The following is a 21632-nucleotide window of genomic DNA, read 5'->3' as shown; positions in this document are numbered from 1 at the left end:
TTAAGATTTTGGCTAGCTGTTCAAACTCCTTTTTAGTTTTCCTTATTATATTTTTACACTTTGACAGAGTTTATGTTCCATTCTATTTTCCTCATTAGGATATAACTTTCCATTTTTAAACAATTCCTTTTTATCTTTCACTGCTTCTTATACTGCTTCAATTGTTAAGTCATAGTGGCACTTTTTTGGTTCTCTTACTGTGTGTTTTTTTTTAAATTTGGGGTATACATTTAAGTTGGGTCTCTATTATGATGTCTTTTAAAAGTCTCCATGCACCTTGCAGGGATTTTACTTTTGGCATTGTAACTTTTAATTTTTGTTTAACTAACCTCCTCAATTTTGTGTAGTTCCCCTTTTTGAAATTAAATGCCACAGTGTTGGGCTGCTGAGGTGTTTTTCCCTCCACAGGCATGTTCAATTTTATTACATTAATGTTAGTATTTCCAAGCAGTCCGCTTATATTTATCTCTTGGATTAAATCCTGCGCTCTACTTAGGACTAAATCAAGAATTGTCTCTCCCCTTGTGGGTTCCAGGACCAGCTGCTCCAAGAAGCAGTCATTTAAGGTGTCAAGAAACTTTATCTCTGCATTCTGTGCTGAGATGACATATACCCAGTCATTATGGGGATAGTTGAAATCCCCCACAATTATTGAGGGTTTTTTCATTTATATAGTCTTTCTAGTTTCTCTTAGAATGTCATAGTTACTATAACTATCCTGGTCAGATGGTTGATAATATATCCTTAGTGGTATATTTGTATTATTAGAACATGGAACTACTATCCAGAGAGATTCTATGGACATTTAGGTTCATTTAAGATTTTTAGTTCACTTGATGCTACATTTTGTTTCACATATAGTGCCACTCCCCCACCAGCGGTATCTGTTCTGCCCTACTGATACTCTTTATATAGCTTCTGGTGTATCTGTGTCCCATTTATTGCTCTCATTCCACCAAGGTTCTGAGAGACCCATTTTATCAATATCCTCCTTAAATACGAGATACTCTAGTTCACCTATCTTATTATTTAGACTTCTTGCATTTGTGTTTAAGCAAATTAAAAAATTGTCACTATTTAGCTGTCTGCCATTTCCTGATATGTTTGAATGGCTCTCTTTTTCATTTGATTGTTTTTCAACTGATCTTATCCATACTTCATCCTTTCCTCTTTACGAGAGCATAGAGAATCTCTTTTAATAGACCCTCTCCTAGGAGATGTTTCTGTCCGATCCATGTGCTCCTTGGTACCCATTGGCTTTCTCCCAGCCCTTAGTTTAAAAACTGCTCTGTGATCTTTTTAATGTTAAGTGCCATCAATCTGGTTCCATTTTGATTTAGGTGGAGCCCTTCCATCCTTTATAGGCTACCCCACCCCAAAAGTTTCCCCAGTTCCTAATAAATCTAAACCCCTCCTCCCTACACCATTGGCTCAGCCATGCATTGAGACCCTGCAGCTCTGCATGCCTGGCCTTGTGCATGGAACTGGAAGCATTTCAGAAAACACTACCACTGAGGTCTAGATTTCAATCCCTTTCCTAGGAATCTACATTTGGCCTCCAGGACCTCTCCTAACCCTCCCTATATCACTGGTACTTACATGTACCATAACCACCAGCTCCTCCACAGTACTACACATAAGTCTATCTAGATGTCTTGAGAGATCCACAACCTTCACACTAGGCAGGCAAGTCACCATATGGTTCTTCTGGTCTTTGCAAACTTAGCTGTCTGTTTCTAATGATCGAATCTCCCATTACTAACACCTGTCTTTTCCTAATGATTGGAGTGCCCTCCCCTGGAAAGGTATCCTCAATGTGAGAGGTTACCATATCATCTGGAAAGAGAATCCCAACTATGGGACCATTTTCCTCTGCTCCAATTGAATGTTCCCCTTCTCTGTGACTTTCACCCGCCTCAACAGCACATAAGCTGTCTGGCCAGATGTGGGACAGTTCAGTCGTGTCCCAGAAAGCCTCAGCTTCATATCTCTCTGCCTTGTTAACTGCTCCTGTTTGCTAAGCTCCCTGGTCATTTAGTAGCAGGCTTTATATAGTCCTAGCCTTCCTGATAGCCCTCCCCCCTGGCAAAGTCTTGACCAATGAACAAATGGTTATGTTTCAAAGCCTTGTTAAGAAGTCCACAGCTTACAACTGCCAGCCTCAGCATAATGGTCCTCTAAACAAATAAGTGCAGGTCCTACATTTAACAGGTACTACTTCTGCTGTTATATACCTATCTTGTTTTCTCTTATTTCCACTTCAATTCATCTGATGAAGTGAGTTTTTTTGCGTAGGAAAGCTTATGATTAGGGCTGTCAATTAGTGGGGCATTAACAACTGTGATTAACGCAGGGCAGAATTAACTTGTTACAAAAATTAACTTCATGTTAATTGCTGAGGTCGGCAAACCAGCATGAGCTGCTCCAGAGCCTCTCTGGTAAGGTGCAGTCACACAAACTGCCACCAGAGGGCACACAGAAAAACAAATCAGCCAGAAAGGAGGAAAAAAACCTGAAGAAGTGGTTCCAGCTCCAATGGAGAAGTAAACAAAAAAAGTAAAGACCCTGACACCCATCCCTCTTCCCACCCAGGTGATCTTATTTAAGTAAAACAGCCGGGGGGGAGGGGGGAGAGGGAGGATGGACAGCTTTGCCCAAATTGTCCCTTCCCTTCCCCCCCTCCCCGCATGGCTCACTCAAGCCACCCTCTTTTTGGGGCTGGGACTGATTCTCCTCCCCTCATCTGATTCTGGGGCTGAGTCCCCTCTCCCAAACTCTGCACTGCCCATGGTGGGGTCTACCCCCCACCCCAGCCAAGGGGCTGACCCCCTCCCCTGACCTTATGGGCTGACCCCCACCCCCAAGCCCTATGCCACCTGCAGGTTAGGGCTGAGCCGCCCCCCCCCCCAAACTCTGCACTACCCACAGCAGAATCTACCCCACTCTGGCCCTGTACCGCCCGCAGCTGGGGCTGAGCTAAAATGACTCTTGAATAGGACACAAATATATTGATTATATAGAAGAATTTAAGTTCAGCTTTTATGATAGAATTTGCACTACAATATTTCAGTGAGATGAACTAAAAGGTTTTTTTACAGTGTAAATGCTTTGTAATAAACATAAATATAACGGGAGCACTATACACTTTGTATTCTGTGTTGTAATTGAAATCAATATATTAAAAGATGTAGAAAATATCCAAAATATTTAAATAGATCATATTCTTATTATTGTTTTACAGTGCGATTCATCGCGCGATTAATCACAATTAATTTTTTTAATCGCTTGACAGCCCTACTTATGTTTCCATGTATTTTTGTTAGTCTCTTTGGTTCCATAGGATCACCCGTTTTTCAAGTTACAAATTAACATGGCTACTATATGGCTATCCCTCAGATTTTTTTTTCAATAATTTAATAGAATTATGTTGGGTTTTCATTGAGACAACTGGATATTTTGGATCATCACTGTCACATACTATGCCTACAAAACCAAGATTTAAGTGGTAAATAGTCCTTTCTAGCCTCTACACAAGACTTTCACTCAATAAGAACAGACAACATAAAGACCATTGATCATTAGCTGTCTGTAAACTTATTAGAAATGGTTGTTATATTTTGCTGGGTTTAAAATACAAACTGCTGCTGATGTTATCAGAATATTCTGGCCTAATCATCTTGCAAAACCAAATTTCATTCACTGCTACATGAGGATTCAGTACATTTTGAGAGTTTAAAATCTATAAATATAAAATCAATTAATAATATGGAAGTGCAAGGGAACAGGAAAACCTTAAAAACTAAGCAGAAGCTCAAAATACAATAGATAAAAATACAGATGAGACTTTTTATAAGTTTGATGCTAGAATTTTGAGTAAAAGTGTCCCAAAACCCTGTATTTAGAGAAGAAAATATATGTTGACATAAAATGGGCATAGTGTTTTCATAAGGCTTCTACTCAGATAAAGGAGAATGAATAACTTAAGACTGTACACATGATATAAATATGTGGAATTATAATGTTGATTATAAAGATGAAGAATTGCTGAATGGTAAAAACAAGGATTTTGTTAGTTTAATACAATAGTTGAGCGGTTCTCAAACTTTAGCAAACTGAGGACACCCATTTTGATTTAAAATATTTTGGGGACCCCCTACTCTGCCCCATATCTGAGGCCCTGCTTGCTTACCACTCATTCCATCCCCCTTCCTCTTGTCACTCTCTCTCCCATACCTTCACTCACTTTCACAGGGCTCTGGCACAGTACTGGGGTCTGCCTGAGGTGGTGAAGGGTGTGGCCGGGGAGAAAGGGTTTGGAGTATAGGAGGGGACTCGGAGGTGGAGCACAAGTTTGTGGGGAGAGATCTGAGGGATCTGGCTGGGGGGATTCAGGCTGGGGGGCTGGAGATGAGGGATTTGGCTCAGGCAGAGGATTGGAGGTGTTGGAGGACTGGAGGTGTGGGGTGACAGCTGCGTTTACCACAGCTTATGGAAGCAGCCACCAGGTCTTTGTGGTCCCTAGGTGCATGAGTGGCCAGGGAGGCTCCATGTGGTGCCCTTGCACCTTCAACTGCCACCCATGCAGCTTTCATTGGTTGTTGTTTCTAGTCAATGGGAGTAGCAGAGGCAGCACATGGGCAGAGGTCGCTGCAGGAGCCTCCCTGGTCACTGTTGAACCTAGGGACCTCCACAGGAACCTGGAGGTCACCTTTGATAACTACATGGAACAAGTAGGGTTGCCAGATGGTTTAACGACAAATTCCCAACCCCTTCCCCCCCCCCACAAGGGAATTTTTTTTAAAAGGGTGGCCCCCTTAAGAAATGTTTTTGAGGCTTTTTGGCCCTAACAGGCTGCCAGCAGCTGTCTGCCATCTTGTCTACCTCCACCAGGGCAGACAGCTCCCCTGTGGAGCCAGGTAAGCATCCGGGATTTTCACCTCCTGGCCAGGAAAAAAATCAGAAAATACCGGATATTTCAGGTGTCCGGTATTTTCTGAATTTTTTTACCGGATAGGAGGCGAAAATACCAGACCCTAGGTATTAACTGTTGTCTTGCCAATCTCTTTCTCTTACATAGACTTGTTTAGATAATGCTGATAGGTGGTAAGACAAGGGTGGTTTGTATTTGTTTTGGAGGATTAAGATAAGAGGATGATGAATATAATAAATACACAAAATGTCATGCTCTAAGTCCCAGTGTTGCTGACGTGTCAGGTCTCACTCATTTGGTGTAATACTCACTCACTAGCATGCTCTCTTACTTTTGCATGCATTCCTAAGCTTATCTCTTCTGCAGAAAGGGACCTGGGAGTTACCGTGGATAAGAAGCTGGATATGAGTCAACAGTGTACCCTTGTAGCCAAGAAGGCTAATGGCATATTAGGTTGCATTAAGAGGAGCATTGCCAGCAGATCCAGAGAGGTCATTATTCCCCTTTATTCGGCTTTGGTGAGGCCTCATCTGGAGTATTGTGTCCAGTTCTGGGCCCCCCCACTATAAAAGGATGTGGACGCATTGAAGAGGGTCCAGCGGAGGGCAACCAAAATGATTAGGGGGCTGGAGCATATGACTAATGAGAAGAGGCTGAGGGACTTGGGTCTGTTTAGTCTGCTGAAGCGAAGAGTGAAGGGGGATGTGATAGCAGCCTTCAACTTCCTAAAGGGAGGTTCCAAAGAGGATGGAGAGAGGCTGTTCTCAGTAGTGACAGATGGCAGAACAAGGAGCAATGGTGTCAAGTTGTGGTGGGAGAGGTCCAGGTTGGATATTAGGAAAAACTATTTCACTAGGAGGGTGGTGAAGCACTGGAATGGGTTACCTAGGGAAGAAGTGGAGTCTCCATCCCTAGAGGTGTTTAAGTCTCGGCTTGACAAAGCCCTGACCAGGTTGATTTAGTTGGGATTCGTCCTGCCTAGAGCAGGGGGCTGGACTTGATGACCTTCTGAGGTCTCTTCCAGTTCTATGGTTCTATGATTTCATTCAGTTTGAATAAAAAGAGAAAGATGTACAATATTTTTGCTCAGGAGCAGAAAGAGACAATACATCTGGGCTCAGGCACAAGCCATAGAGCTTGGAAAGCTGTTTTCCAAGCTTGTGCCCTATGGTAACCATGGAGTCTACAGCCCTGCACCATATACATATGCAAGAGGAGAGAGGGGGCTTTGTGGGGCAGTGGGCAGGTGAATACTTGACAGTCAAATAAAATATGAATTTGTCCAATAAATGAGCAGGATTTGATTAAAAGTTTGCAAATATTGCAAAATACAGTTCAAAATGTAAGTGATGCTGTGCAAATTCATGGTTCTTCATTGCTCTGAAAGCAGACAAGACTTTTTTTTTAAATGTAGTCTTCTCAAGTTCCCATTGCTCTCCAGGATTTCCTGGATTAATTGAATTGTACTCCACTCAAATGCAGGAGAAGAAAGAATGTTCTGTCTGGTTTAAAAGGATAAAACACTATTCAAATCAATTTTTACACTGCCTTATGATAGGGCTAGATTATGACTAGTTAGCTAAAAAAGTTATCTTGTGCAGATAGACAGACATACTGTGATTATAATACTAAAGTAGCTAACACCTTCTGGGGGGTTTCTCAAAGTAAAAAGTACAGTTTATTTTATCAACTTATGCACACAATTGTACACACTCATTAGGACTCTGCCTGGGCCATCCATTTCCTTCTTATTACATTCCTGGTGCTTCACCCTGGTGCTTAATTTGTGCTGGGGCTTGCCAGGGCTGAGCCCTGAAACCTCTAAGTTTGCAGCATCAGTTATGAAAGTAAATCTGCTTGAGCCCCACCCCTCTTTATTATAAATTAAACACTGACTTCACCTCAATGCTATCAATAGCAAAAGGATATGGGTCAGGGGATCAAGAAAGGAGAGAAGAGGCAGAATCTGAGATACAGGCAGTCCCCGGGTTACGTACAAGATAGGGACTGTAGGTTTGTTCTTAAGTTGAATCTGTATGTAAGTCGGAACTGGCGTCCAGATTCAGCAGCTGCTGAAACTGACCGCCAGTTCTGACTTACATACAAAATCAACTTAAGAACCCCAGGCGTCCCCAAGTCAGCTGCTGCTGAAACTGATCAGCAGCTGATTCCAGGAAGCCCGGGCAGAGCAACTCTGCCTCAGGCTTCCTGTAGTCAGCGCTGGTCAGTTTCAGCAGAAGCTGACTTGGGGACGCCTGGGTCAGAGCAGCTGGGGTGCTGCTGGGTTGCTCCAGTAGCGCCACTCCTCGGTGCTACTGGACCAACCCAGCAGCACCCCATCTGCTCTGCCCCAGGCATCCTGATTCAGCCGCTGCTGAAACTGACCAGCAGCGGCTGAATCAGGACCTGGGGCAGAGCAGCTGGGGTGCTGCCGGGTTGGTCCAGTAGTGCCCAGAGCGGCGCTGCAGGACCAATCGGCAGAGCCCCAGCTGCTCTGCCCCAGGGTCCAAAACAAAAGCCTGGTCTGCTGGGGGGGGGCACCCTAGCTGCGCCCCCCTCCCCAGCAAAAAAGGGACACGGGGAGCAGAGCCGCAGCGGCAGCGGGGTGCCGCGCCTCTGATGCTTTGCTCTGGCAAAGCCTCAGAAGCGCAGGGAACTGCCGCTGCTGCCGCTTCAGTCCCGGTGCCTGTGGTCTGCTGGGGACCGTCCCCAGCAGACCACAGGCAACGGGACTGAAGCGGCAGCCGCGGCGGGTTCCCGCGCTTCTGAGGCTTTGCTCTGGCAAAGCCTCAGAAGCGCGGGAACCCGCCCGGTGCCCCTGGTCTGCTGGAGACGGTCTCCAGCAGACCAGGGGCACCGGAGCAGCTTACGAACAGGGCTTTCTCGCCCCGGAGCTTGCAGGTAGCAATCCACCACCTCGACCTCCGGGGCGAGAAAGCCCCGCTCGTAAGTGCGGATCCGACATAAGTCGGATCCGCGTAAGTCGGGGACTGCCTGTACTCATTCCCAAATTGCTTGCAGCCTGTTTTACAAAAATGAGCCAGTCTGTCTGTCTGTTGTATGAGTGACAAACACTAGCTGGAAATATAACCAAGAGGCAGGCACATTTTTTTTTTGTCCTGTAAACAGGAAGAGCAAACTAGGATAAATTACTGTGCAATAACAGTGACCTCTTCTGCTGATGCAGCGTAATTTCTTGATACAGCAGAAGTGACAGATATAAGAACAATTACAACCTATTTCAGTCTGAAATTCATATTTAGCTATTTAAAGTGACATTTAGAAGGAATGTCTATGGACAATTGCTGTGCTGATGTGTCTACAGCATTTCTGCAACCAGCTAGTCCCATAATTTTTAAGGCTTCCCTCATTTTTAATGCCTGTCTGCTTTTGTGTATAACAGAAACTCAATGACTACTGAACCATCCATTTAGTTTCCTGCATTTTTTTTACTGTACCTCCACTGACTCATCTGTCTCCCCTACTTCATCTGACAAAATGATGATTCATTCTTCTTCTCTCTTTATATATGAAAAAAATCAACAAAGGCTTTGCCTCACACACACAGTAATTATTTTTGAAAAGTCCTTATTCATTGAATTCAAATGATCAGATTACCATAGGGAAAAACACAACAAAGATTATCTATGCTACTTAATAAACAAGGATAGCACTTCAGCAACTATGTCAGTAGTTTCTTATTGGATATATTTGCAGCCTGAGCTACTATATGGCCATAGAGAATAGAAAAGCAAAAATGCATGATCTACTGTCTCCAACTTCAAGCAAATTAGAAAAAGTTATTGGCAATAAAAACTATCCAAGATGTCTCATGTACAAGCCAGTATTAAAAGTGTTACATGTTTCTTCTATCCTTCTCTTCATTACTGACTACAGGTCTTTGATGTTCCTTGAAACATACTGATAAGATGTGGTTAAGCGAATCAAAGAATTTTGCCCCACCAAAAATCCTGCTCTCTCAAAATTAAGTAAAATTAGCAATGAGTGATCTTCAAAATGTTCGTTAGTGTGACCTGGATGCAAAGGTCACTATAGAGGATACGAGTCAAATTGTTTTGCTTTCTGTATTTGACAACAATAATCTTTTTTTGAGCAAAGAACTGAGAACTTTTATATTTACTTCTTAAGGTAGTAGTTTGAAAATAGTAACCATTATAGTAACTCAATCCGAGTTATTTCTTCCTGCTTTTATGACATTTAAAAGTCACCTGACTCTCTGGGAATTTTAATAAGTACCCACACAAAAATAATAGTAAATCTAGTTTTTTCAGAACATTAAAAGCAATCATGACCCTGAATTTCTGTGCTTAAGGTTCATGCTTCAATAACTTCCTTCCAGGTTTAATATTGGTTCCTGCCAGGCAGGCTGAGAGTACATGAAGGCCCCTTGAAACTAACATTTGTTTTACAACGACCTCAAGCCATAGGGTTTGGTATTTAGAATATGCTGACATAGTGAATTCATTTAAAGATCCACTTCAATGACTTTTTTTCTAATTGCTTGGTAATTAAATCATAATAAACATGCCGAAAATTAGCAGAACCGTGACATATGCTACATGGAGCTAAATAACGATTCACTGCTTTTTCAATTAAGACAATGAATCTTTTCAGGGTTTCAAAGACTTGAACATGAAGAAACATTAAGAGGTTTAAATGTTTTGTTGTCAATTTCAGGTTTAGTAAAACAAGTAGCCACTTTGTTTACCCTTCAAAATATAGAGGACAGACCTCAATATTAATAAAAATGATATTAATAAATTTTTGTAATTTTAGTATCTGTACTAAAATGTACAATATAAAATGTATCTGTACTTTTACAGAAGCTTAGAGGATATTTATTTTATTTTCATATGTATGATTCTTTGGCGGGAAAATCTTATCCGCATATATTTTTGTTTGTTTAATTATAGGAGGCTTCTGCTCTAAGTCACCCTGGAGACAAGCAAATGTCAGGAAGACAAACATGGTTTTGTGGGAAGAAGGGAATATCACCTTTAAGACTGTACTAACTCAGAAAAGCTATGATGTGACATTTATCTTGCTTAAACTCTCTATTCCAATTTGGTTTATATTACATTCTGAAAAATGGACATATACTTGGAGGCTGCAACTGGTGCTTTGGATAGAAGATTTGATAGAAGTGTTAATTGTAAATACTGCGCCCCCAGGAAACACAAAAAATTATTTCAAAGACAAGTAACAAAGAAGATCCTTATCCTAGGGTAAATGAACCCTGCCTTTCCCCATCTGGTATAAAATCCAGTGTTGCTGAAATATAAACCTTAGCTCATGAAAGTAAATGTGTAAAACATTGATGTTTTAGGAAAAGACCTATGAAAAAGAAAGTAGGGTTGTATTATCAGAGAAATAAATCTAGGTATAATGTGGATGTTCTCACCCATCCAAGGAAAACTAAGTAAACACAAAGAATTATAGAAATACACTCATTAAAGTAACTAACTTTTATAAACTAAAATTTTTATTGAGAAGAATGTGGGGAGGGCGGGTAGGCGGAGGAGGAAATGTGTATAGTAGAAAATGCTTTAATCCTTTGATTATTTCTTACATATTGAAATGGAAATTGTTTTGGATGCCTTATTTCAAGTATTTTTTTTTAAAAATGATGATTTAATAAAAGTCCTAATATCACTCTTATGTAAATGGTAAAATGCTTTATGCACCTAACTCAAATTGAATAAACTTGCTAAAATGTTTGCTAATACAAGAATCCATTCTAGTATAGAATATGTATATTAATGTGGAATCAATAATTAACTGGCTGTGCTCAAACAACTCCCTCACCCATATCACAAAGAAAACTATAACCTCTTTCCAAAAATGACCATGAAGAATTAATGTCTTTAACTATTTATGCTAAAACCTCTTTTCAAGAATTATTTAATTTTAAAAGTCTGTTTTGAGAACTAAGAATTGGTATAGTGATGTTTGTACTTTAGAAGGCAAAATTTCATTTCCTGTTGAACACTAATAAAACTGAATGTCTTGGAAAATGGACTGAGTACAAAAGAAAAAGGGTTAAAATCCTAATCATAAAGATGTTCTGATAACCTCTTGCACGCAAGGAAGAATGAAATATAATTGCCAATAATTACAATTCTAATGCATATATGCAATAAGAAACTACACATTCATAAGATGAAGAGGCACCCAGTGAAAATGCATGCTGAGACAATTAGAACATTATAGCAACCAACTTGGCTCTGAAATAGGTGTATTTTACTACAGTTTCATGTAAATGGGGGGCAGAATGGTATAAAATGTTGAACTGGGGACCCCTTTGCTCTCCTGCTTAAACACCAAGCTCTCCACTAGGGATGTAAGCAACTAGTTGACTACCCGATAAGCAATATGCTTATTGGGTAGTCAAGTAGTGACTTGATTAGTCACTTAGTCACACTCTCTCCCCCCGCCCCAACTTGCTGCCTCTATCAGAGAGAGGCAGAAAGGCTGGGGAGAGCAGGAGCCTGTGTGGAGGGAGGGGAGGAGCTGGCTTAAAAGCCTGTTTCCCTCAGGACCATCTCCGCAGGGAGCAGCAGAGGCAGAGGCTAGCGGGGGACCGGGTGCAAGCCAAAAATCAGCTGATTCCCAGCTGTGCCTGGTCCCAGACACTCATCTCTGCTTTTTAAATGTAGTAAAATCAAGCAGGCTCTTTAATATATTTAAAAAGCAGAGCCGCTGAGTCAGGGACCAGGCACAAGCTGGGATAGCTGATTACTGGCTCGCACTGGGTCTCCCTGACTGCGCCTCTGCCTTTTAAATGTATTAGAAGCCTCACAGCTCTTAAAAGGCAGAGCCACTCTGGGGTTAGCTTCTGGGGCCAGGAGCTAACTAGCTGCAGCTCTGCAGTTTTCCCCCTTATCAACTAATTGAGTAATCAATGGAAACTTAACATCCTCTCTCTCCAAAACTCATTTTGTCAATCTCTACTATGAAGCTACTACAGATAGCTAAGATGAACAGGGAAGACTCAAGAAATCCAACCCAAGGGAAATTTCCTGAAGACCTGAACATATATTAGTGTAAGCAGAGGCTAAACTACTGCTTGCTATCAGCCAGCTAAAAGGAGAAAGCTGCCCTGGAGGTGGGTGTGCTCACTTAAATTGTTTTAGCTCTGCAAGACACTTAACTGTTAACTGTTGATATGTAAATACAGCTCATGCCAGGATGGGGCAGGAATCTGAGGTGTGGTTATGTAAATCCAATTCAGCCAGGGCTGATGGAGGATCAGTGTTGGAATGGAATGTGATGTATTATAACTAATTTGGGCTGTTGTGGGGGGTCACAAATCATGCAACCCCTAAATGTGGGAACTGTAAAATATGACACCAATGCTTGCAGGAGAGACACCATCATTGTGAGAAGTCTCAGATGAACAAGCCTCCCCCTTCCAGAGTTGGGTATAGGGAGCTTGAGGAGAAGGGCTTGAGCCAGCCTGCATCATGCCTGCCAAGTGTGAGCTGAAGACTGGTTCAATCTGCCTCTTTCCCTCCTGTTTTAAGGATAGACCTAAAGCAGTCTCCATCAGGCATCCTTTTATTATTCCAGTGGAAGCTGGAATCTTTTGCCAGCCTAGGTGATGGCTAAAGAGTTGAAATCACAGAGGGTACGTCTACACTACAACGTTAATTCGAACTAACTTAGTTCGAATTAGTTAATTAGTTAATTCGAACTAAGCTAATTCGAACTAACGGATCTAGACTAAAAAACTAGTTCGAATTAGCATTTTGCTAATTCGAACTAGCGCGTCCACATTAAGAGAACCCTGAACCAGGCTTGAGGATGGCCGGAAGCAGTGCCGGCAGGGCATCAGAGGAGGACTTAGAGCGTGGAGATGCTGTCTCAGGCTAGCCAAAGGCTGTGCTTAAAGGGTCCCGACCCCCACCCCGGACAGACAGTTCTCTGGGTGCCCCGCTGGCAAAGCAGTCCTGGTTTGGAGTGCCCAGAGTACCCACACTGGGCACATCACAGCACTCGGCCATCAGTGCCAGTGGTGACCAGTGGAGCGGCTGGCGGGAACAACCGGTGGGCAGCAGGGGCAGGGCACAGGTGGCATCACATCAGGTTCTATGAAGGAAGTCATCAGGGTGATGTGGATGGGTCTGCACTGACTGGACAGAGCTGTAAGTGGGGCATTTGAAGTGGGGTATGGGGAATGTTGGGTAAGTGAATGGAACCCTTACCTTGTTCGACTAGTGAACACGAGAGGCCAAGGACATTGCTCAAGCCATTTGAGCTGGGATGGTTACTCGTGGGGAGTTATGAACTCTGTTCATGGTATTTTCCCAAGTTAATGCCATGTCACTTCTCTCTTTCTCTTTCATTAAAAGTTTATGTTCTACATTCAGACTCTGTGCTTGCGAGTGGGGAAGCATCACCTCTCAGAGGCACCCAGGGGTATATGAATTTCCCAAGTGACTGGGTGGGGGCTCGAGCCGGTTCTGTGAGAGATGGACTCCTAGATATTGAACCTGGCCCTGGGTGCTGCCGGCCCTATCCAGCAGAAGGGTTACATTAGTAAGAGAAAATTACCTAAGATACATGGAAGGGATTCAATTTAAAACTATTGAAATGCTTTTAATAGGATATTGATGAGAGGAACAAGCTGTCAAACTAAAGAGTACTTCAGATCTGGAAAAGTATCCCAAAACATCTGAATTTCTATGTCAAAAGCTATATATGGGACACATCCAGCCCACTTAATTGGTCTCATTAACACAGATCCTACAATTGAGAGGTACATCTACTAATATATGTATATATATATACTAATATATATATATATATATATATATATATATATATATATATATATATATATATACATATATATATATATATACACACACACACACACACACACACACACACACACACATCTATCTATCTATCTCTTGGTTTCTGTTATTTCCACTCCACTTCATCTGATGAAAGCTCATGATGTTATATATTTTGGCTAGCCTCTCAGGTGCCACAGGACTATTCATTGTTAGTAAATAATAGATTGAACAGGTAGTTTAGCACAAGTAGTTAGAACATATTTTAAGGACCATAAAAGATTAAGTGTCCCATTAACACCCATGTAGTCAAAGAATAAAAGAAGGGGGTTAGTGGGTTACAGACTGTTACAATGAGCATTAAATCCTTTATTAGGACTGTGACTTTTAGTATCTAGCAACGTTATGAACTAAAACTCACACTCATCTTTTGAAAATATTGAATGACAGAGGTGATCATTTTGTGAACTACATTAATCTACAAATGATATTGTGTTTTTGTCTTATTTTTCCAGGTGAGTTCATTCAAAAGAATAGTGATCATTTGGTGAGGTATACCACGTGATGTGATGGGCATTCATAGGACCCATGGTCTTAAAAAGTGTGTGGTAGTGGAAATATGCCTGCAAGTTGTGAATTTGTTCTCTCAGGATCCAGTGCTGTTTTGAGTTGGTGTGTCTTGGTCTGAGGAAATCTTGTATCTGAAGGTGAGCATCGATACATACCACAACTCAACTTTCTCACCAACAGAAATTGGAACTATAAAAGATATTACCTCATTCACCTTGTCTCTATCATGGGATTCACACGATAAAGAGATAAAACTGCATTTTTCATTTTGGTTTTCCATTATTTTGCAGTAAAAGAAACAAGTAGTAAGAGCTGGCATACCATTTCTTGTTTTCCTGGACCGTTAATTTTTAAAATAAAATATCTTGGCATCCAACACTTTTAAATTTCCCTTTTCAACCTCCACAAAAAATTAACACTGGACTAGTAATATCCCTACTCAGTTATCACCCCAATTTGAGTTTGATAGCATATTTTTATCTTTTTCATACACAAAACAAAATAATCCTAGAAGGAAAATTGTCTTACCTAGAAGAAAAAACACTTTATATTACATACAGTTTTACTGCCTCTTTAAAATATTTACAGTAAGGCATAAGAAACTTTTAATACTCCCTTGATCTTCTCTAAAACCTTAAAAGATGCAGCATTCCAACCTTTTATTAATATAATAGATGCTTCCTAAAATAAATCTTACTACCCACATTTGGATATTATGAAAATAAAAACCAATAGTGTTTTTCCAGTTTTTGGTATTGTTAACAGGATAATCTATCCCACATATGCACTAGGTTACATTATAAATATGGGATTTGCATTACTTGCCTTGAAATTTATAATAAACTTATATCTTGGCATATTCCAAGCTTCTAATAACCCATGGACCATGTTCAAATTCTATTTTAAGGATATGGATATCATAATTACGAAGGCCTCAAAATAATAGTTTTCAGATAGTTCTTAAAGACTTATCCCTTCTAGGCAAAAAATGCACTAAATCTTATCATTGTATTATTTGTAATGTCACATCAGTAGCTAATATAGTTAGAATTACTATCAGAAGACCACTATCATAATGCATTGTATTATATTTTTATTTATTATTATTATATTTTAACATGCTTGAGATTGTTGGCATATTCCATTATAGGTAAAAATTGAAATGTAAAAACAAAAACAATCATTGGATAAAATTAATGTGATTTTCCATAAACTTCAATGGTGTCAGGTCTTCACCCTCACTCTTTCCAAGAGAGGAGAGTTGAAATTGCCATACCAATGAAAAGACTGGATCTTAAAATACCAAATTCATTCAGGATAAAAAAAATGCATACAAATATTTCACCAAACTAATTCAATCATCTGACAAAATCATAACTGTTTATCATTCCTCTGATATATTTGGGAGAAAGGCCCTGCCAGGTTATCAGAAGCTGCCTGGACTTATTTAAAGTGATGTCAGTATGCTGAAAAGCACTATGTTGCTTTTTTCTCTATGCAGTGTTGATCTGTCATTTTAATCAACTCTTTGGAACTAATCAGAGGCTAAAGCGATGACAGGCTTAGTTGCTGAAAAATTGTAAACCTTTAATTTAGAGTGACTATTTACAACAACTGAAGCAGGAATTATTATAAAAAGTGTTCTCATTGGTACCTCATCCAGCACTTTTTCTAAAGTCTGCAGCAACACCGGTACCAATGTCTAACTGGAGCTACCACTGACTCACACAATTTGCCACTCACTGCAAACTGTGAGAGCAACTGAGAGCAACCATTTATATGCGTACAGAGTAGAAGAGTAAAGTTCCAGTGTCGTGTGTAGGGAATTAGACATGAAACTTATGTAACTGTTAAAAGAAGATGCTTGTCTGTTTCCCAAAATGTAGCAGAAAGTTGATTCCTGGGGCTCCTTTTTTAAAACAGAATTTTGATTTTGTCTTGAGACCTCTAGGAACCCTCAAAAATTGCTGAAGCTTATAGGTCTGTCTTGTGTCAGTTTCAACTAGGCTGAACCAAGACCTCCCTTTAGCAAGATTGATAGTCCATGCTCTGCCATGCAGACAAGAAATGGAGATTAAGGGGAGTCTGCTGGGCCCCATTCAGACTGTGATTCCCAATATAGGTGCAAGAGCACAAACCACTTGCCTGATATTTCCTTCTGCAATCCACTGGACAGGGAAGAAATGTGGAATGGTAAGTAATGAGCGGAGACTTGGTTGTGACCGTCCTCCACATAGAAAGGAGTAAGAAGCTCCACAAAAAGAGGTGACATAACTTACTCCCTCTCCATGTAAACAGGAATGAATTGTAATTCTCAGCGGTCACAATTTGTTTTCTAGTCTGCTCCTTTGGTGTGGCAGCTATAGAGCTCCCATTATGAAGGGCTGACTGTAAAAAAAGTAGAAGCCACTAAGCTACCAATGATTCTAAAGCCCAGACGTTAGGCGTTCAGAAAGGATGCAGAAATAAGTGGAGCTATGGTGAAAATTACCTCAAGGATCATGCAGATCCATGAGGACATGTACTTGGCCCACACCACCATTGTTTCTTGTTCATAATGTGAAGTGCGTGGTATATCAAGAGATGGGATCTATACAGACAAATCTCAATGGAGCATTCAAGGGAGTTAATCTCCAGATTCTTCTGTGAGATAAACATCCAATTCTATATTTCCTCCCCCATATATAAGAAAACATAAAACATTTAAAAAAACTAAATTATAAACCCATATTCCAAGCAATAATTCATTCACAAAAGCTATTTGATCTCTAACTCTTAAAACCTGTAAATTATGTTTCACACATTGTTTTCAGAGCTATTCACTGCAATAGCCCCTTATGAGAGCTCATAAGCAGTCTAGTATGGTAAAGGAACTGCAGATAAAACTATTCTCAAACTATACAACCATTTGTTATGCAGTGGACACCAAAAGCTGAGTAAGAAAATAGCAGTTGGATTAATTAGAACAGCAAGATGCTGAATTAATATAGGTTTACAAATATGTTATCAATCTCCTTTGGGTTATGAACAGCAAAAAATGTTCTTGTAGTTGAAGAAATTTGCTTTGGATAAGTGCTGAAGATTATAGGCCTGGCTTGTGTCTGTTTTGTTACTTGTGATTAAAACAGGGTTAGTCAATACATGACAGGCATCCAAACTTCTTTGCTACATTTCAGATGTTATAGATCTTTGTTACCAAAACATAAATCTGGTGCTGATTTCCATGCTCATTAATATAAAACCTGGAACTTGTACTTTTTTAAAAAACAAATGGTGGTTCAAGAAACAAAATTAAAGTGTAACCGTATAAGTAAAAGTTATATGTTATTACCATGTGAGGGGGTGAGATGTTGCTGACACAAAATGAAATCTGAAAGGTTTGAGGACTTCCTCTTCTCTCAATCTAAATCAAGTCATATCACCAGGCACTTTACTCTGGTATTTAATGTCACAGAATCAAAAAATCATGAATTTTTCATACCCACATCTACCACAAATCATGAAACAATACCCTCTCAACAAGTACTTACATTAATATTTTGGATCTATTTAATTAAGTCTTTAAAAGTTTAGAAGTCTGTGGAATTTTCACTTTTAGATAAATGGACAATTTGTTAGTAAAATTACCTTAGAAATATTCTATGGGATATACATGCCACTTACAAATCATGCCTGGAACCTTAACACAAGATCCAGACTTTTTAAATATTCCTGTGACCACATCAAAATTCAAGGGTCATTAACTAATTAGCTTCCCAGTCCCAGTGATGGGAACCATATGATTTCTCATAAGATTTTAGCAGCTAAATGTAAGAAGCTCTAAAATAAGGAAAGAAAATGGCTGCCGACTTCTCTTTAATCCTTCAATTAAAATGCACTTTAGCATTTATTAAAGTCAGAATCCCAGAATAATCTGCTAAATCAGTGTTGTTCATACACACCATATGACGAATACTATGATTCCCTCCTCCCCAATCCTGTTGACATTTCCATTTTCACTCCTATGTCATTTACAGATGCAGAAACACAATGGTGGCTTTGAATTTTAAAGAAATACAGGTCAGATTAGAGTCTTCTTCCTGTTGATGAGATCTTTACAGACTGGAAAAGTCTGCAGAATAAAAATGAGTAGTGCTAACTACAAAACTAAAATGGATCCCTCCTTTCTTAAATTTTCAGGCATTTCAATGTGAGTGTGGTATCTCTTTTGTATCTTTTTATTTAATATTGTACCTTTTATGAAGTTTCAGACAAGGAAATATTTCTATTTTGAGAGACAATGTAGTACTGCATTTTGGGTTCCTGTAATTACTTATTTGGAAACTTGAACACAATTGTTTCCTTTATTGGCTCAGTTTGAAGAGAGCTCATTCAGCATTCACTGCTAAAGGTCTATACTAACAAAAAGTACTTCATATAAGCTACATGCAGTATAAGTACTACCATATTGAACAGCATGCTATTTCAATGAGTTGTATATGCTTTTGAAATACTTCAGATGTTTTCAGTGCTCATCTCTGCCTGAGGCTGAAACTATCTAAGGAAAAGCTGTCAAGAAGAGTTTGGATTAACTGAGAAAACTGTACATACAAAGAATGAATGGATGAGAAAATTAGGACACTCACAAGAATTTACTTTCACAGTTCCTGCTCTGTGATCCATTACCCAAATTCAGATCTCTTATAAGCAGATCTTTACCTCTCACATAGTTGATAGTCTAAATACAGCTTCTTCCAGCTCATATTATGAATGGCATGCCTAATGTACCATATGTGAAGCTCTTTAAAAAGAAAGCACTTAAAAAAACCCACAAACACAAATGAAAAAAATAGGCACACTTATCTAATTGTTTTTATGAATGGGATTCACATAATAAATGTATTATAATTATAGAATTATGTGTTCACATGCTACTTACAGCCTTCATAAATATCTGTTGGTATGTGAACTGCTGCATGCTGGTAAGATATCTGTCTCCTAAAAACAGCATCTTCTTCAAACACAGGTCTGATTTTCTGGCTTCCAGTTTCAGTCTCATTCTTTTCAGGCTTTATAAGGAAAGACATTCAAAGGACAACATATTAAAATTTATGTTAAGAACAATTTAATTCATATTTGCCTCTTGGCACAGAATAGACTCATAATCTTTCTCTACTAGCTAGGTCAGAGTGTCTGTCTGTCTGTCTCTCTCTCTCTCACACACACACGTTGGTTTAAACCAAGAGATGTCCCATTAAAGTCAATGGAATTAAAGCTGATAGAAGAAAAAGGTGAATGCAGTACTACACATCCAGATGCATATTTAATATACACACACACACACACACACACACACACACACACACACAATGCAAGAGCATTTAATCTTACAGCATGGTAATGATTCATAATCAATTAGCGCTACAAGCTCATTCTAGAGCTGTAGGTGGGAAAGTATAAATATGATTTATTTCCACATTCCTATTAGAAAATTATCTTGCAGATTGGAAATCCTAAATTGCTACAATGTACATTTCATATATAGATTTTACATAAACTGCTCATTTAGCCTATAACAAGAGGCAAAAGGAAAGGAACATGATATAAATAAGAGTCCTGTTACAGTATTTTATCATAAGTTAACTATTTGGAACAGCAATAATACATATTATAATAAAGTATCACTGTATAGTCATGTTAATATTATACATGAAGACACTGAGGGTACGTCTACACTGCGTGGCTATTTCGGGATACCGGAGGTACCCTACATCTTAACAAGCCATCCATTTCTCAAAATAATGAGCATGCTATTTCATCATCCTGGTAACCCTTGTTATTTTGAAATTTGGTACTGTGTACAGGTTCCACATTTTGAAATAGCCTATTTCAAAATTCAATCTAAATAAGATACGCAGTTTGCATAGGGCAAATTGCGTATCTTATTTCAAATTTATGGTACTGTTCAGACACCCTGATTTTGTAAGATGGATTATGTTTTGAAGAACAATACAGATTTTAACCAAACATAACTGTCTTATAGAGTATTAATGATGTATTTCTACGCTGTTCATCTTTAATCACAGACAACCAAATATCAAGGCAACCACAGGATTGTTTTGATTGAAATATCGTTTCTTTAGCTGTCCTGCCATTTGTCCTATTGCAGTACTAGGTAAAGGTTTGATCCCAGATCCCATAATAAAGAGTAGTGTTAATGTTTCACTGCCCCAGTGGAAGAGCTGGGAGGTACTGTACTTGGGAAGACAGGATGCCTGCCAGAGCTCCAGGGAGCAAGAGAGTCTGGTCAGCCCCATACTATTTTTATGGCATGAAACAGAGTCTCTGAAAAGCCAGGTCTGCTGACCAGAGCAGAAAAACAGCCATGTTCTTGCCTCTTTCACTTACTCCCTTTGTAGCACAGTAGTCCTAAGACCCACCAGGTGAAGCGTGCATGAGTCTGATTGTTTTTCTTCAGGCACTCCAAGCACATCAGGAGGTACCTAACACTCCTGTTCCACCTGGGTATCTTCATAAATCCGCATTAGAATTTAAGTGTAATCTTCAGCTCCCATTTAAGACCAGATGTGTACATGTTCACATTGGTGAGCACCTGACCTCAGGCCAATATCAGCAACTGTAAAGCATTTACTATCTAGCCTTTTGATACTGTACATAGAAGTTCCTCCTTTTCCAGTGATGAAATTTAGTATTAAAAACAGGAAAGTGGACAGAGCAAGATATATCAGAACAATGTTGCATGGGACATTGCAGTTTAACACATTATCCATCCCTACTTCATAAACAGAAGTTTCAGGAGGAAGTTCTGCTCTTATATCTTGATTTTTAAATGATCATTCTGGATCCATAACAGTGATTGTTTAGCGATTACTGTATATGTTTATGATTTAAAATGATGGAACATTAACATTACTCTACACAAAATGTAATATGGCCCAATTAATGTTTTTCCATAATTTTTGCTTTTCAGCTACAGGACAGTTTAAATGTTTGCAAGTGTGAAATGTCACTTAACAGTTACCAAATGTTAGTGTGCTGATCCTAAATTATTTTCTGGCCTCATGCTGCCCAATCTAATGAATTAGACTAATTCTGATCATGAGATCCCAGCAACAGGTTGTTAATGTCACAAAATTCATACCTACAAATCATTTGATTTAAAAAAAAAGAGCAACCCCCAAAACCTAGCACTGTCATTTATTTGGGAGATTGGCACCAACAGTCCCAAACGCTACATTCACATGCTCAAAAAAATAATTTTAAGAGCTGTCAAGTCGTATTACCACTATAAAATACCAGAAACAGCTACTGTT

The 21632-nt window shown here is 39.6% G+C and overlaps 1 protein-coding gene across 2 annotated transcripts in view; it reads right to left on the bottom strand.

Annotated features, from left to right (window-relative positions):
• CACNA2D1 (calcium voltage-gated channel auxiliary subunit alpha2delta 1) overlaps positions 1-21632 on the bottom strand; it is a 653332-nt gene that overhangs the window by 267956 nt on the left and 363744 nt on the right. For both annotated transcript variants that reach the window (XM_075926367.2, XM_006117144.5), the window contains exon 6: positions 19238-19367. In XM_075926367.2, coding sequence (XP_075782482.1) covers positions 19238-19367 — 130 coding nt within the window. The remainder of the gene's footprint in view (positions 1-19237; positions 19368-21632) is intronic.

Source organism: Pelodiscus sinensis, chromosome 1 (genome assembly GCF_052426305.1).
Source record: "Pelodiscus sinensis isolate ZL-2025 chromosome 1, ASM5242630v1, whole genome shotgun sequence".
Classification (NCBI taxonomy): domain Eukaryota; kingdom Metazoa; phylum Chordata; order Testudines; family Trionychidae; genus Pelodiscus; species Pelodiscus sinensis.
This window is presented reverse-complemented; position numbering and strand designations above follow the sequence as displayed.